Source organism: Acromyrmex echinatior, chromosome 6 (assembly GCF_024713525.1).
Source record: "Acromyrmex echinatior isolate Ae372 chromosome 6, ASM2471352v2, whole genome shotgun sequence".
Classification (NCBI taxonomy): domain Eukaryota; kingdom Metazoa; phylum Arthropoda; class Insecta; order Hymenoptera; family Formicidae; genus Acromyrmex; species Acromyrmex echinatior.
Genome location: NC_141857.1, coordinates 5,677,939 through 5,694,594, shown reverse-complemented (window position 1 = coordinate 5,694,594; position 16,656 = coordinate 5,677,939). Strand labels below are relative to the sequence as shown.

Sequence of the window (16,656 nt, the reverse complement as noted above, 5' to 3'; positions counted from 1 at the left end):
CAAACTAAATTATAAACTTTCCTTTTACTTTTGTAGATGGTGTTACTGTACGATATACTAACACACGCACACAAATAAATGCATATGTATAATATATATCATGTTCATTGATGCCGTGACAGCATCATGAACAGAACTATTATAGTTATTTAGGCTGATAATTCCTGAAAAATAATTTCTGGATCCACAGAATCCACAGGTTTCTCTCTGTTGCAATCTTGCAAAAAGAAATATATTTGCATAAATTATTGTGAAAGTACTCTTATAACCTCACATATGTGATTGACAAACACGTGTCACATGGAAAGATGTGTATACAAGATATATCATTAGTAAGTATTTCTTTAAAAATTATATAATAACTTATATTATATTAATTATTGTATATTTATTTTTGATAATTTAATATATTTATTATTATGTAATTTAATATTTTAAATATATGTATAGATAATAATACAAAATCACATTTTGCATTGCATTTCCAGAACTATGGAATGCGTTACTACTCCACAATAATGTGGTTTTATTGTTGAGATAAAATTATGGAGCTTATCACGTTAGAGCTAAGACCACGCTTGCAATCCTGCAACGTATTCATTTCTATGCGAAAAGATCTCTGCTTAAAGAATGTTCGAATTAAACTCTTAGAGAGTACCATAGTGTTAATAGTAGAAGATTGTAGTACAAGCTTCTCATTGCCATCTGTTAAAGTTATACCTACTTCCTTGTCCATGTTAAATATAATGAACAATTGGATCTGCTTCCGCCTACAAACTGTACCATTAGAATCTACGTTTGGATCCTTCAGTACAGAAGTGATGACTAATTTGAATAAATTAGTTCAATCAAATACTCATTCGCAGTCTATTGTAAATGATATCAAATTGTTATTTGAAACATCAAAATGTACTATATTATGCACCTGTTGCAAAAATGTTATCTCTAAGTTGATTAGTTTTAAGAGATTTCTTCCTTTACCCGATGCAGAATACGATCCTGATGAGTGGTTTTGTTGTAAACACAGTTGCAACTCTGTCTTAAATAGTGTGCAGCCACAGGAATCTGATTATTTATATGGCTCTTGCTTTTCTGTATTACATAAAAGTATTTTTGCAAGCAATGTATGTACAGATAATAAAACGTTGTCTTGTAATAAATGTTTGTTACATATAGGAACATTTCATGCATATAATTTATTCAAGATATGGAACTGTTGTATAGATTATAAACCAGAAAATAGTACATTGTCTATTACGAATGCTACTAATCCACTCAGTGATTTTCTAATATTGATAAAAAGCTCGCTAAGCGAGATTTTAAATGAAGAAGTTATTCTACAAACATCTGTCGGCAAACAGACGCATCGTCTTTTGATAAAGCCAATGGATTACAAATTAAATTTAATTACAGAGCCTGATCATGTTACAATCTGTGATACTGACACTATATCCTTACAACAAAAATATGCTGCCAAAGTTTTATACAAATACGAGAAAAATAAAGAGATTACTATAATTACTAATTATTTGAATGTTAAATATCATGATGTAGGTTTGCCTTTAATAGAAGCTGGATTAAATTATTTGTTATCATCAACAAAACGACTACCTCATGTTTATAGAACTGCTGCTATAGACTATTTTCTTGGCTATATTGTTTTGTAAGAAATCGCGAATTAATGTCATATAATTTATTGTCCAACGATATTAATTTTTAAACATTGCATATATTTTGTACATCTATTTTTATACATAATAAAAAGGAATAATTGTCTATTATATTATATATGCCTCCTAAATACTATGTAATAAAATATTGTAATACAATAATGTTTAGACAAACATTTAAATAACTTATGAATTTTTTAATATATCGGAAAGAGATACATTTATTTCTTTGTTTCTAGAAGATTATAATAAGAATGACTTTTATTAAAAGAAAACTATTCAAATACTTTTAACTTTTTTCCGAATGTTATGTTATTTGTAAAACAAATACATGGAAAAACTACAGCAATTACAAGAATAAAATACTAAGTATCATTGTGATATTTCGTTTTATGCATGGGAAATGCATAAATTTATTTCCGAAGTCCATAATTTTGGAATGTCAGTCCATTCCTTACATGTTGGAAATCTATTTATATTTTATATTTGCCAATAACAAATTCAAGGTTGCGCAAAAATAATTAATTCTATAATCTTAGAATATCGTATTATTTACGTCCACTAGTGACATCGTAAAACTTTTGTATACAATATGGCATGCAATCTATACAATATGATGTATACAGGTTTGCGTAAATTGTACATATAATTTCTTTTCTCATAAGAAATTATAATATTAATAAATGTTTTATATATATATATATATATATATATGTATATATATAAAAGACTTCATATACACATATTTGAAAGGTGGATATAAATTGAAACTTACGATATCTGTGTGAAATTACTTCAAGGATAAAAAAAAGAAGAAGACAGATATAATTATATCATAAAAATTCGTATTCTATTATTGACAAACGTTTTTATTAAATGAAACTTAAAATATGATACGAAAAGTAAAATAGTAGATAGTATTGCGTTATCTCTTTCCTACATTAAACTAAGAGTGGCTAATATGCATAAAAATATTTGCCAAAATCGTTTGAATGTGAAAGTGTATGTCTTCTGAATTAAGCCTGATGTCATAATTCTTACAGGCAGTAGGCCACGATTTTTCCTTTAGTATTGTGCTGCATCTAAAATTGTCACGTAATACGCACGTATACATAGTTAGGTAACATTCGATTGATCGTTAGAACTGTGTATTCTGTCTATAAGAGGTCTTATGTACACCCAGCCACTATCTTTGGTTTCCTTAAAAAGCTGTTCAACAAAAAAAAATGGTTGGTAATAATTATGCAATAGATAAAAAGAATCAAATAAAAATTGTCCACTTACTTTCGTTTGCCACGCTATATTATTCTCCTTCCGAAGTCGCGCTTCTTCTCGTTGTTTCTGCTCAATTGTGCATTTTGCCGCTGTAGCTTTATCCATATCGTTGATACGTAGGCCAACTGTCACATCACGCCATACTCTTCGCGATTCAGATTCATCTTGCTCACATACTGTTTTAACTAATTTTCTTTCTGTACTAAGTTCTCTCACGTCAGCGAACATTTCACTTTTCTGTTAAAAAAAAGGATATTACAAAATATTAAAAATATAAATTAGAATTAAACAAAGAAGCAAGAATTAAGAATAAATCAAATAAGAGAAAAAATACTATTTTCAAAGCGGTGTTTAATAATATTCATATGTCAGGCCTGGAGGCACGTATTTGAAATATTTTTATGTAAAACACAATACTTCCAATAAGTTTTTGTATTTTGTATCTCAACGGAGCACGAAAGTATTTGTATTTAAAATTGAAAGATTGAACAATTTTTTGTGTATTTTGCAATTCAAATAATAAGATTGACTGTCTTGGTATTTGAAATACAAAATACAAAATATAATTGTTTTACAAATATTGTTCTTTAAATAAAAGGCATATATTTTAAATACATGCCCAGCCCTGTCATATGTAAATTTGCAAATATACTTTAATTTATTGTTTTAACAATAATTAAATTTGCATCCATGAATGATTATATAATGTATACTAATATTTGTTATTCACAGTAGCTTACTATGTAAGCTAGGACGTGCAAATAGTCACTGTTCTACTATAGCATTTAACAATGAATATTAATATTACATTAAAATTCTAACGTTTTAACTTACACCATCCAATGTCTTCACTTCCATCGCTCCACTCCATTCTCCATTTATAACAAGAAACGGCTTTTTATCTCCCGCTTGGAAAGCTTGACACGTAATTCGATTCCGTTTACCGCCGTAAAAAGGTTTCGTTATAAATTCTACAGTTGCATGATAACCAGTTTGTACGCAATTTATTGTTACAGTTCCTCCTAGTTCTATCCACGGTACAGTGAGAATAGATCTGCCATAACCGTTAGGAAAAGTTAAAACGTACTCCTCCCCGTGTTGTAACACATTTACCCAACCCTTTCCTACGTTGTGCACTCCTATACTTAAACCCAGAAATTTGCTCTTCGTCCAAACATGAGCTCCGAAACAGATCTTTTTTCCGACATGCTCGGCATAAAATGCACTAACTGCAATCAAACAATATAATAAATAGATGAGTTATTTCGTACGATAACAGACAGTTCAATAAAATATTTAAAAAAAAAAAAAGATTCCTATACCTGGTGGATGGTGAGAAACTTGTTCAGCCACAAAAGCAAGTTGATTCTCTCTGCACCATGGTACAGGACCATCTGATACTAGTTTACTACCAGACTCTGCAGCGTTATCAAAAGAATTAACATTAGGTATGTTCCAATGACATCGAAAAATTTCACCTAATACAGGATTGTATGGCTTCTTAGCCACGCCAGATTTACGTCCTGCATGAAAACTGCACAAATACCAACGTATTACTTGCACCATCCTTTCCCGAGGTGTAGGCATATCTGCAATGCTAATTCAGGAAAATGGAATTATTTTCAAAAACTTGCAAAACAGATGCAACAATGTTAGGTCTGTTCTATTTAACTAAACTTCTTGCCTAGTTTATCTTTTTTCTTTTTCTCTCCAATGTAAAAAAAATGAAAAAGATGAATTGTGCAAAAGGTTGGAACTAAAAAAGATCTATTATGTATGTATATTAAAATCTTATTAAATTAGATAATTTAAAACTACCTCACAAATTGATCGGGATGAGCAAAGTAATCTGCATACATTTCAAGGAGTGATCTGCGTTCTAAGATAAATGTTGGTAGAGCAACTCTTGTCAAGTCCATACCAATCTTCACCTGGGACAGAAGATGAGCCACGACGGAGCCGTGACTCTCCATAGAATCCACTGTAGACGATAAAAGTAAAAAAAAGAGAAATATCAATAAGCAGAATTGCTTTCTACAACACTGTATGCTTGATATGACATATTACGTACTTTCTGTTTCGCTTTCTTCTTCGTAGAGAGCTGCAACAGATATAAATTTATAATTTAAAGTATGAAAAAAACTTAAGAAATGCAAAATCTGGATACTGCCAATTTTAGCATATAGGTCTCCACAATAATAACATACAGCATACAGAAAAAATACTCGAAAATTGCAAGATCTTAACCTGAATTTTCTACCGCATCTATACTTATTGCACATGAAACTTACGACTTGAAGTTATGTCCAACATATTGTCTGGCTAAAATAGACCAACTAGTATCCATTCCTAAGCTCCTTATTCCCGAATTGTGTTCTATTAACGTAAAGTACTCTGTTGGGCACTTTGATTTAAAGGTAAACAGCAGAACATAAAGTTCAACCACAATTCTTCCTTCTTACACATCGTTATGTCAATGAAACATTCTGTCTTCTTCTATTTATTCATCATCACTTCAAAAGAGACATAGGAACTCCGCGAGTGTTTGCTTGCGAAACGTCAACTTATACGTCAAATAGTTCAGTCCACGATCGCAGAAAATCAATAATAGTCACGGCAGATAAAACAGATGCGTATACTAAACACAACCTGCATTATCAACAATAGAATATATATCACAGTCAGTGTATCCAGATGATTAATAAATTTTGTTCGTAATTTATTTTGCAAATACAAATGCACAAGATATTCTTTACGAATCCTATAATCATATCTACTTTATCTTGCCACTTAAGTCTTTTATGTACTCAAATATATTTCATAAATTTGACAATGATTAAAAGTCACACATATGTTTCAAAGAAAAGGAAGTAATTTTTTGTTCCTCGAATAAACGTACCTTTCATTTCCTGCCAACGACATGAGAAAAAAAAATTGTAAAGACATATATATATATATATATACATATATATATATATATATATATATATATATATATATATATCTTATGTAAATTACTTTGTAAAATGAAATTTCTTTATGTAGATATTCGAACATGGAACTTTAAACCTTTAACTAGATACATGGCTGGTATTTCATGTCTAACGTCCATTTCCATCAACATAGATTAATTTTAATATCAATTTAACTTACTTTTTATCCTTTTCTAGTTTTAAGAATTAGAAAACGATAAAGAGTTAGTTAAACAGAGATTTAAAAAATTAATCTGCATTGAAAATGCCATTTAAAATCATTAAGTTTTCAAAAAATCCGTTACGTGTAGGCATAATTTTCCTCAAAAAAAAACCTGTTAGCGGAGATAGTTTAAAGATGCAAAACTATAGAACTACGAGACTGAAACATCAATCTGCCACTTGTCAGAACATTCAAGCTGACACAGAACATGAAATACCTACCTGTCTAGTTTCAGGTAGCTAAATCTGCAAGTATACAATTTTTATAGAACAATATTAATTTCTAAATCTTTTTCGATGTATTATTTTAATAAATAAAATGATTGTTCGGAATATTTTTTATTAAATAAGAGAAGCAAATGGAAAAATGAAAATAGCAGATAACACAACGTATATTGAAATGCAGATATTGACTCACCATCATAATCTACTGATCCATCGCCTTTGATAGGCGGCAGAGGTGGCTCTTTACGTTTATCTCCCGTGACACTTTCTACAGACGAATGTAATCGCTCATTATCTGAATATCTAAAAAAGGAAATATTTATATATATATATTATCGAATTCTTTATCAAATTTTACATATAAGTTCTCTAATAAAAAATATATTAATTAATGTATTACAAGAAAGACTGCACACATAAAAAAGATAGATTTTATTTTTAGATAAAAATTAACTTATACTTACAGCGTAATATGATTCTGGACTGCTGGAGTTGGTATTTCATCTGCGGCATCAAAGTAATCGTCATCTTCATCGGAAGAAGAGTATGAGAATTGTGGTACTGGTAGATCCCTATCAACAACTAAAGATGCAAAGTGACACTGTAGCCATTAATAAGATTGAAATACATTTTATATTAATATATTTAATATTAAAACATAAAATAAATGTTGCAATTAACCATTTGATAATGTAGGTACTCTCGGTTCCACACATTCGGAGCCTAATTCAATACCAGTTTGCACTGTCGCTTCTGGTGCCCTAGCTGCAACTAAAATTGAGCTTCTTAGAAATATAGTTATTCTCAATACATTTATTTAAAAAAAGAAATATGATTTTTCTCAATTAGAAGATCACGAATAAGCATTGATATTTTTGAAGCAAGCAAATTTTAAGTTTTATTTATCATTGATAGCCAGAGTAATTGACATTAAAAATGTTATTCTAATTTATTCGTTCTTCTATTTTTATCTCATTTGTTTTTTTCATTGTACTTCTTAGGGGGCTATCTGAACAATTTTTAAGAGATAAATAGGCTTTGTATCAGTTATAAAAACATAATCAGTCTTAAACAATAATTTTATAATCAAAAAATTAGATTGTATTACATACATATAAATCTTACCATGAGGAAGTGAAGGTGAGACATGTATAGAATTTGTTGGTCCTCTATATACTCCATTAACAGGTATCGCTGTATTCTGAAAATATTATTCAAAATTATATATACATGCAAAATTGCAATTATATATACATAATAAAAATTATATAATAAAAAAACAGATATATAATAAGGTGAAGTACCTTTGCAATTTGCAATTGGACAATGGTATGTTTAACAGAATTAAGCATGGCATTAGCTTGCGATAGAATATCAGAATACTTCTTTTGCTTTTCTTCATCTTCAGCCGCATTCCTTTTACCTTCAATCAACTTGATCTGTTCAATCAAAAGTTGAAGATAAACATCAGCTTCAGCTACCTTGCGATCGAAATCATGCTTAGGTGGTGACTTCTTAGGATCCCATCTCTGAAACAATTAATTTGTATAAGCTTGTATAGCCCTACAAAATTATCTTACATTATATCATTTTATTATTCTTTTGTCATTGTATTAGAAAAGATGTAACAATTATTTTCATTTTTCATGTGTATAGATCTTTTTTTTTTAAACAAATGTACATTGAATTAATATATACTTTTGGTACTTAAAAAAATAGGTATATATTTGAAATTTGACGAAAGAAGGAAATTCTTAATTCAGTAAAGCGATAAAAACAAACTTTATTACATGAATCTGCATTTGTATACATACAGTATGAGAGTGGCGGAGTATTGTGTCTTCCAAGGCACGAACCCAACGTTCTCGTTCCTCGCCATTGCGTGTTTGAAAATGAAATGTTTTCGGATCATCCTTGCAGGAGTTCGTTGTTATAGTAAACGTACTATCATCTTCGTCATCGATGCCAATAATAGCGCCTCTCAATCGCACGCAACCACGACGTGCTCCACGCATCATCTTCTCCTTGCTCTGAAGAAACAAAAGAAAACAGATTAGACAGATAACCTAAAGATCATTTGAAAAGAACAAAAAGGTGTTAAACGTGCAACATATATTGTGAGAGAAATTGGGAATGCATTGAACGAGTCCTAAGTATCTTTACCGTGTAATATGACAGAAGGCCTGCATTGTCATCCAAAACAAACCATCGATATTGCCATCCGTTAACAACGTTCGTCCACTTGCTCAGCGAACCCTCCATCGTCGACATTCTTATTTATTGCTTCGTCGATCGGCCGGTATGAACTATCGATTTTCACGTATCTCACAGCATATTTTCGACGGAATCACATATAGGCTCCGTGAATAACGGAATATTATCGCGTCATCTTAATCTTGAGTATAAATCATTGCATCCCGCATTTACAGATTAAAGTTCGATTCATACGTCAACCAAATGCACTCCGACGCGTTTTCATGAGAGAATCTTTCGTTCTAAAGCAATATTTTCTAAGCAGATATCCATATATGTATACGATTTCAATCCGATTAATTATTGGTGATCAACTTATTATATCAAACAATATAAAAATCTGGAAAAATTCTTACTTATGAAAATTAAAAAAACTTTAATCAAATTTTTACTATCGTAGAAATTGGATTGTATTTTACTTATTTTTTACATTTTATTGAAATTTCTATCTATCAGAAATCATAATAAAAAGATCGATTGTGCCAGCTTGCCAATAGAGGATTAAATCGAAATTAAAGTTAACTTACATTGATAAAAAAGAACAAGAATCTGCAACAAAATAATTTCCAATTGTCCATTGTAATATATGCATACATTATAAATAAACTTTCGAATCATTTTTTTCATATGTTAAACAAATGAAACTTTATAATAATTCTATCTACATTAACATACAACAAATATTGCAGTTATAATTAATCATTGATTAAATTAATCGGAGTTTGAAGAAGTCATGATGTTCGAACAGAAATTATATGCCATAAAAAGAATACCATACTTAACAAGAATTTCTTTCAGAATTTCTTGATTAACACAATAGGCTCATCTAATCCAAAAGATATAATTTATTTTAATCTGATAGAATAAATATGAAATATATCTATTCTCTGAAAATAAACACGTGCACGTGCATCGCTTTTACATGACTTACATGATTTACATCATGTATATCAAACGTCAAACGGATGTTTTATTTCCTGATAATGTTATCGCGCAAGGTTTATCGATGTTTTATCGACTCGTAGGAATATAAAGGATTGCAGGTGCATGGAAGTATAATAGAATACAGTATAATACAATACTCTAAGCTCTCTGCTAGAGCTCTAGCAGCTGCAACTGCCACGTAATTAACACAACTGTTGTGTAGAGAACAGAGAGAGAGAGAGAGAGAGAGAGAGAGAGAGAGAGAGAGAGAGAGAGAGGGAGAGAGAATTCGGAGGGTATGCGTAACGCGTGTGTTTCCACAGTCATGTCAATTCGTGTTCATTAGAAATGTCGATGAATACACGTATGCAGCAATGTGCACCGCTATACACACGTAACCACGAACGCTTATCGTAATGAGACTCTCACATCGCGGAAAAAAGGAGAAAACGTAGCATTTGAAGAGGAAAACAGAAAAAAGGAGTAAAACGCCGGTCGATCTCGGCAATCTTTGCTTTCCATTCCTTGTTTCGATTGAAGCGAAGGTACATACGTATACTTTCTATGTTACGTTGCGGTAACTTTATTTAACGTGAAAACACTGCGTCTCTGCGTTCGTTATCGACGATTATTTATCGTTTGCTTAGAAATTTTGAATTAGAAATCTATCGCTTTCTCTCCACAATAAAGGTTACATTATTACATATATAGCTTCTCATGTTTAATGTCACTTTTGGAAAAGTTCATTCTGTTTCAAGATTGCAGTAATAAAGCTTTGAATTTTTTATGTCTATAAAATTAATATAATAGTAACAGATCTATTTTTTATAACTTAAAGTAAAATAGGTATATATTTCATATTTGACGAAAGCAAGAAAGTTGTAGTACAGTCTAGTGCAGGAATAAAAAATAAACCTTATGTTATTTTTTTTTTATTAGATATTATATTCCAAATATAGAATAGTTATAATATGTGGGTGTTTGTAGTTATAATGACAACACCTATGTGTGAGGATGGTGGACCGTTGAGAGAGTGGGCGCCACTCGCCGTCCTTCTGCAACAGATACCTGCCAAAATGCAAAATGGTATTTTTACGCAAGACATCAGTTTTACTTGTATTGATGCCCTAACTGAGTTTATTGCCATTGGAACAAATCATGGGCTCGTTTATTGGTACAACAGAGAAAAACAGGATCTACAGAGATTACGTTGCGAGGTATTTAAAAAATTTCAGAGACCTACTGTGTCTCAAAATAAAATTATGCCACAATCGACTTGATAGAGTAATATCCTTTTTCTCTTATTGCAGAATGTAAACTCCAAAATTACGAGTGTACAAGTGATCTCTACGGTTGATTACATGGTTGCAGCAGGCAATGAACATGGCGTTGTTACAGTTTTTCAAATTCCCAAGAATCCGCCAGACTCATTGCCAAACAGTTTAAAACCAAAACAGAAGAAGCAGGTAAATTATAAAAATGAAACTTATGTTCATATACATGTATAATACAAAACCGATGTATAGATATTTTGCTATTATTTTTTACAAGGTCGAAAGATACAGCATAAGTGGCTTGCATAATACTGCAGTGACAGCAGTGGAGTGGTCTAAGAATGGTATGAAATTATTCAGTGGGGATAAAGATGGTTTAGTAGTTTTAACAGAGATTGATTTTTATATGGTAAGTAAATACTGAAAGTTTTTTTTATTTTCTTTTATTTTCTCATAAATACGAACATTTTATGATACCTTATGCTATTTGTAGCATTTATCAAAATCATCGAAATTGTTGAACGAAAAATATTCAGTGGTACAATTGAGCTATCAACAGGGCTTGCTACTAGTCTCGACAACGTTACGTACAATTTTAGTGAACAGAAATGAAAATGGAAAAGTGACACAAGTTGGCCAAAAAGAACGTAAAACGTTAGTATCTTTATATTTAATTTTCTCATATTTATAAAAGAAAGAAATAATGTTTTGGTGCTTTAGATTAGGTAAATTAGGAGCAGTGTTCGGTTCTCGACAAATTTATATGCAAGAACCGCTAATCTATGCAAGTAGACCAGGATTACGTTTATGGCAAGCTGATAAGGCTGGAACTGTATTGAAAACACTCATATTTAAGGTATCACCATTAATATACATATGCATTCATATTAAGTCATCATTATTTTAAGTTATCAAATTATGAATATTCTTAAAAGGATGCAGTTAGATCGGGTCATACAGAAGTGGCATTATTAAATCCTGCACCCGAAGGATCGAAAAAGAATCGTGGCGAACCCTCGTTTGGCATCGTGTTACCATTTTGTGACGATTTATTAATAACGTACTGTGATGACGTAGTTTACGTAGTAAATCCAAATACTATTGCAATAACATCGATTGTAAACGATTTACGGCACGTTACCGATGTGGCTTGCACTAAAGACGAAATATTTATATTGGAAGGAGAAAGAAGTATTTTACGAATTGCTTATTATCCGGAAAATAATATTTTTACAGGTGAGCACAATTATTGTTTCTAAATTAGACATAATTAGGTACAAGATTGTCCGTTGAATTAACTTTAAATTATTTTCTTACAGAAGAAACAAAAAAGACAATGGATCCTTTATTATCATTCGCTGAATACAGTAAACCTGTTACTAATGGTATATTAGAACTAACTTCGAAATTAAAAGAAAGTAGTATAGTGCCAGCTATTCCTTTTCCTAAAATCGATCCAACCAATATTATTCAATCTGTAGGGTAAGTGAAAAATTATTTCTAGAATAAAAATAAGTATATATGTTTAAAAACTGTAAAAATATTAGAATTAACAATTAATTTTTTTTCAATATGATTAAGTTAAAAGTAATGAATCAAATTGTAGCATTGTACCAACTGTTGGTGTCGATACTGACGACATAGTTATAAACGCAGAAGAAGCTGTGGAAGTGCCGCCGATAGTTCCAATAGATATAAATACTCCACTTGTAACTAATATTAACAAAATACCGGAATACAATGATAATAATAGAATAAGAAATGCAGAAGACGTAAAGAACAACGATCGCCGAGAAATATTCCAAAGAATTGGTCAACAGGAATTCGAGGACGTCGTTTTCACACCCGAAAGGAAGCAGAAAAAATCTCGGAATAAAGTAATGAATGGAAGCGAAAATGTTACAATGTCAAATGGCACTGATCATTTATCGAATAGTTTAAGCACCGATCATGTGAACATCAACAAAACAATGACGACCCATTCCTCTTTAATGCAAATTAGTTTTGATGACGATTTTATATTGAAGCCGGATAGAGATTTAGAAACGATTCAACGAGATGTGGAAGACAAGGAGAAGCTGTTAGCAGATCTTTTGGATTTTGATTTGTCTAAATATATGACAAGTAGTCGAATAGACAAAGATGACTTGAGTATATCTAATCATATGGATACTATAACATGCATCAATTGTAACGTACAATCTAACAATGTGGTGAACGAAGAGGAATCTATTACGAATGATGAAAATGAAATTGTCGAACAGAGCGATCATACGGGAACTGAATCAGGGGATGAAGATGTCAGTTATCGCACCGAACTGAAGCGATTAGAAGAACTCGGGGAATGTAGGAAGACTCTTTTACAAAATAAATTGGACGAGACTCCACCAGCTGGTAATAATTTCGTCGATATTCGAAAAAAGCCGCCCATGAATCAAGATGAATTAGAACATCAATTTAACGGTAGGTAATTAACGAATTATTGAAAACATGTGATGTATAACACGATCAGCTGCGGATATTATAAAATATTCTTGTGCATGTAGCTCTGGCAAAAGAATGCGCCACATCTGTTCTCGAAGAAGAAGAAGAAGATTGGGTTTTAGTCAAGGATGATATACCATCGATTATGTTTTAAGCAAAAATACGTACGTAGTAGTTGGCTCACGTCTTGTACATATGTCAATATATTATTAAAAAGTAATTAGAAAATAATTAGAAAATTACGTGATATATGATATCAGAGTGGTTTTGGAGTAAATTCTTTCATTACGAATTTTTTCTTCTATAGAACATGTTTTATTAATTGTTAAAATTAATTTTTTTTTTTTCGGTTATCAAATGTCGATAATGTATAAATTATTAGACGAGAAATACTGTTTAAAATATTTTATAACTTTGGATATTATATATGTAGTATGAGGCACACACACTAATGATTAAAGTCCTGAGACATACAATTATTTTCATTAACAAATAAAATTATATTTCGTAAATATCATCGAAAGATAATACTAGTCATTGCTTGGATTTTAGCATAATAATTGTTACTTATATATAATTATTAATATATATATATTTATGATTAATGAATGTAATTTTTTACGAATTGCATACTATGTAAAATATAATTATGTTTTAACTCTATTATTTAATATAGTAAATTCAGTAATTACTTAAACTTACAATTTGTTGAAATATGTATGCGTATATATTTTACTATTTTAGAAAAGCAATGTATAATGCAATTTTCAAGTATATATCATATTTAACACGTATTTTGCATAAATCAAATAGTATTTTTTACATAACACCACAGTCAAGCACACAAAGATATACTATTGGTATGGTATATCATTACCATTCAATATCTTGTTAAAGTTGTTACAATTTTTATTTAGCAAAAATTTTACGTACTCTACGTGACATTCATCATTGATATATTTTAATATTATAATATTTTAAGTTTGTATATCAGACAAATAGTAGTCTTTAAGACACTAGGCTTAGTATTTTTTACGCTAATATCTACTTATTGTTGTTATTGTTCGTTTGTCTCTAATTTCTAGTATAATTCTGTTTATGAGTGGAAGAAAAACAGAAATATTATATAACCTGTGAGAATCTTACATTGCATGGCTCTAAAGTATATCACTTCGCCACGCATTATTAGTACACTGCAAGATACGAAAAGTTAAATACAAACGACTGTTAAAGAATAATTAAACATTTATGTATCAAAAATAATTAATGCTTTATCAACTATAAAAAATAAAATCAAGTTTTAAAGTTGAATTATTATATTTTTTTCCTGTTAACATATTCGTTTAATATAAATAATTGCGGTTTTAGGTTACTTGATTACAGCTTTATTTCTGCTCGATAATTTACATGATACTCGAATATATATATATATATATATGAATATGCAACATTTTACTTCATTCCTTCATATCGCTATGCTTTTATTACGCTGAGGTTTCAATAAGGTCAGTGTATAGCTTAATTTTACTAGCGATACTCATGTCTATGTATTTGTCACCTACTGATAGTATTATACCGCCAATGATAGAGGGATCTACTTTGGTAGTGAGCAAAGCGGTTTCACCCTTCTTCAATAAACGTTTCAATGTAGTTTCAAGTTTCGTCTTAATATCGGCATCAAGTGGACTTGCGGTAATTACTTCGCATACTACTTCCCCTCTGTTAGCAGCCATAAGTAACTTGTACAAATTGATTATTACATTGAGTTTCGCCAATCGGCCATTCTCTGCGAGTAATGTCAGCAGGTTTTCGGTAGTTGGACTCATGCCACTCTTCTTTCCGATGGCTTTAAAAGCTTCCGCCTTATCTTTTCGCTTTATCGAAGGATTTTTTATAAAATCTATCAATGCAGTATCTTTCTTTAGGAGACCCTGATTCAAATACAAACACAACAATTAATATTGAAATAAACACCTGATGTACAACTTTTTGTTTATATAGATGGATGTTTATCTGGTGGATGTTTATAAGATACCTGGAAGCTGATTAAATCCTTCTCCACTGCATCCAAAGCCTTTTGTTTAGTTGCAGCTGAGAAAAGAGCTGTGGCATATCTGCCTTCTAATCCAAAAACTTGAATTGGAGGCTGCAATAATGCATCAAATAGGATAAAGATAATTGACATGTATATAAAATTGTTTATGGAATTTATACTAAAAAATGCTGCAAAACAATTGAAGGGCTTGCTGTAACAGTGGGCTAACCACATTTTACAAAAAACAGAATAACTGTGAAATTAAAGTGCTGGGAAAATATAAATATCACTAAATTTAGAGTTTTATTCTGTTTTTATAAAATATAGATTAGTATTATTATAGGAAAAACTTCCAATTGTAGAATTCAAAGTAAAAGTGTACAAAATCACTTCCAGAAGGTTTATAGGATTGATTCGTTGACTTGTCAACTATCAAAAACAGGACGTCGTTTGTCAAAATTAAATACCTTCACCATCTGCTGCACGGCAGTTGATGTGGAAAACGTACGTGTCTGAAATGAGAATCATTCGCATTATTGACAAGTAGTCGAGCCGAGTAGCGAAATACTTAAGAAAATGTACAAACGATAAATACATTTCGATTTATATGAAAATGTATATATGTTACATTTATATTTTATATTTATAAATGTTCTAAACAATGAAAGCTGATCTTAATACCGAGGCAATCTAGGAACGTTTTAACGTCATAATGCGTAATTTACTCACAATTAATCTACCAACAGACATTTTTATAATCTTGCTACGATCGAAAGAATAAAATTCGGGCTTCAAGCAGCCACCATTATATAATTGCGAGAGTGTATAGGAGCCAGATGAAACCCGTTTAGTAGCGCCTCCATGACTTATGAGCACAAAACATTGAACTACACAATCACAGATATTTTCCAGCTGGTAACACGGCACGTATCGCACGTATTTTCTCTAATTTGTCTTATGTATCATATTTGTAAGTATTAAAATGAAATGGGTATATTAGATCTATTCGTGTTGCTTAAAATCCCCAAAAAATTTTGAACTTAAAATAAGAGATATATTTGGGCGGAAAAGAGAGAATGCGAAGATGTCAAGTGCAAAAAGTGCAAATAACGCGAACAGACCTAAAGGATTTAGTTTCCTATGGAGAACGAGGATTTAGTTCGTCTAACGTGCGTAAGATGTCGCCAGGATCTACTTTCAAAAGTTGCGTGAGTTGCTTTTAGAATAGAATTTGTGGTAAATCTCGGGTTTGTAATGCAATTTCACGTTTCTCGTTACATTATATACATTTTAACGTTATAAGTGTCAACGTTTCGTATTCA

General features: G+C 30.8%; 4 protein-coding genes across 4 annotated transcripts; 2 read left to right on the top strand and 2 right to left on the bottom strand.

Annotated features, from left to right (window-relative positions):
- Nucleotides 1-68: 68 nt before the first annotated feature.
- LOC105154029 (uncharacterized) lies at nt 69-1,781 on the top strand. The gene is made up of 2 exons (XM_011069264.2): nt 69-332; nt 489-1,781. The coding sequence occupies exon 2, from the start codon at nt 546-548 to the stop codon at nt 1,665-1,667; it is 1,122 nt and encodes a 373-aa protein (XP_011067566.1). The 5' UTR covers nt 69-332; nt 489-545; the 3' UTR covers nt 1,668-1,781.
- Nucleotides 1,782-2,518: 737 nt separating this feature from the next.
- Nucleotides 2,519-8,830, bottom strand: LOC105154027 (oxysterol-binding protein-related protein 9). Its single transcript, XM_011069259.2, has 13 exons — nt 8,528-8,830; nt 8,179-8,394; nt 7,669-7,893; nt 7,490-7,565; nt 7,046-7,135; nt 6,829-6,946; nt 6,558-6,667; nt 5,017-5,046; nt 4,764-4,926; nt 4,268-4,542; nt 3,780-4,174; nt 2,955-3,182; nt 2,519-2,879 (listed from the first exon to the last, which is right to left on the bottom strand). Exons 1-13 carry the CDS (start codon nt 8,633-8,635, stop codon nt 2,787-2,789), a joined length of 2,127 nt encoding a protein of 708 aa, XP_011067561.1. The 5' UTR covers nt 8,636-8,830; the 3' UTR covers nt 2,519-2,786.
- A 682-nt stretch (nt 8,831-9,512) lies between these two features.
- On the top strand, nt 9,513-14,610 carry LOC105154026 (WD repeat-containing protein CG11141). The gene is made up of 10 exons (XM_011069258.2): nt 9,513-10,086; nt 10,529-10,758; nt 10,852-11,007; nt 11,093-11,224; nt 11,309-11,469; nt 11,536-11,671; nt 11,751-12,051; nt 12,135-12,297; nt 12,422-13,278; nt 13,362-14,610. Exons 2-10 carry the CDS (start codon nt 10,534-10,536, stop codon nt 13,451-13,453), a joined length of 2,223 nt encoding a protein of 740 aa, XP_011067560.1. The 5' UTR covers nt 9,513-10,086; nt 10,529-10,533; the 3' UTR covers nt 13,454-14,610.
- Nucleotides 14,611-14,661: 51 nt separating this feature from the next.
- Nucleotides 14,662-16,222, bottom strand: ATPsynO (ATP synthase subunit O, mitochondrial). The gene is made up of 4 exons (XM_011069257.2): nt 16,064-16,222; nt 15,802-15,846; nt 15,335-15,445; nt 14,662-15,230 (listed from the first exon to the last, which is right to left on the bottom strand). The coding sequence occupies exons 1-4, from the start codon at nt 16,082-16,084 to the stop codon at nt 14,784-14,786; spliced, it is 624 nt and encodes a 207-aa protein (XP_011067559.1). The 5' UTR covers nt 16,085-16,222; the 3' UTR covers nt 14,662-14,783.
- Between the last annotated feature and the right edge of the window lie 434 nt (nt 16,223-16,656).

Bases quoted from the DNA above. Each gene is read 5' to 3' on its own strand.
- LOC105154029 (XM_011069264.2), top strand. From the start codon at position 546: ATGGAGCTTATCACGTTAGAGCTAAGACCACGCTTGCAATCCTGCAAC.
- LOC105154027 (XM_011069259.2), bottom strand. From the start codon at position 8,635: ATGTCGACGATGGAGGGTTCGCTGAGCAAGTGGACGAACGTTGTTAAC. The intron at 4,543-4,763 runs GTAGTTTTAAAT...TTCCTGAATTAG, and splicing joins CATCCCGATCAATTTGTGAG to CATTGCAGATATGCCTACAC. The intron at 2,880-2,954 runs GTAAGTGGACAA...TTTGTTGAACAG, and splicing joins ATATAGCGTGGCAAACGAAA to CTTTTTAAGGAAACCAAAGA.
- LOC105154026 (XM_011069258.2), top strand. From the start codon at position 10,534: ATGACAACACCTATGTGTGAGGATGGTGGACCGTTGAGAGAGTGGGCG. The intron at 12,052-12,134 runs GTGAGCACAATT...ATTTTCTTACAG, and splicing joins GGAAAATAATATTTTTACAG to AAGAAACAAAAAAGACAATG. The intron at 12,298-12,421 runs GTAAGTGAAAAA...ATCAAATTGTAG, and splicing joins AATATTATTCAATCTGTAGG to CATTGTACCAACTGTTGGTG.
- ATPsynO (XM_011069257.2), bottom strand. From the start codon at position 16,084: ATGTCTGTTGGTAGATTAATT. The intron at 15,446-15,801 runs GTATTTAATTTT...GCATTATTGCAG, and splicing joins CCGTGCAGCAGATGGTGAAG to CCTCCAATTCAAGTTTTTGG. The intron at 15,231-15,334 runs GTATCTTATAAA...TATTTGAATCAG, and splicing joins AGGATTTAATCAGCTTCCAG to GGTCTCCTAAAGAAAGATAC.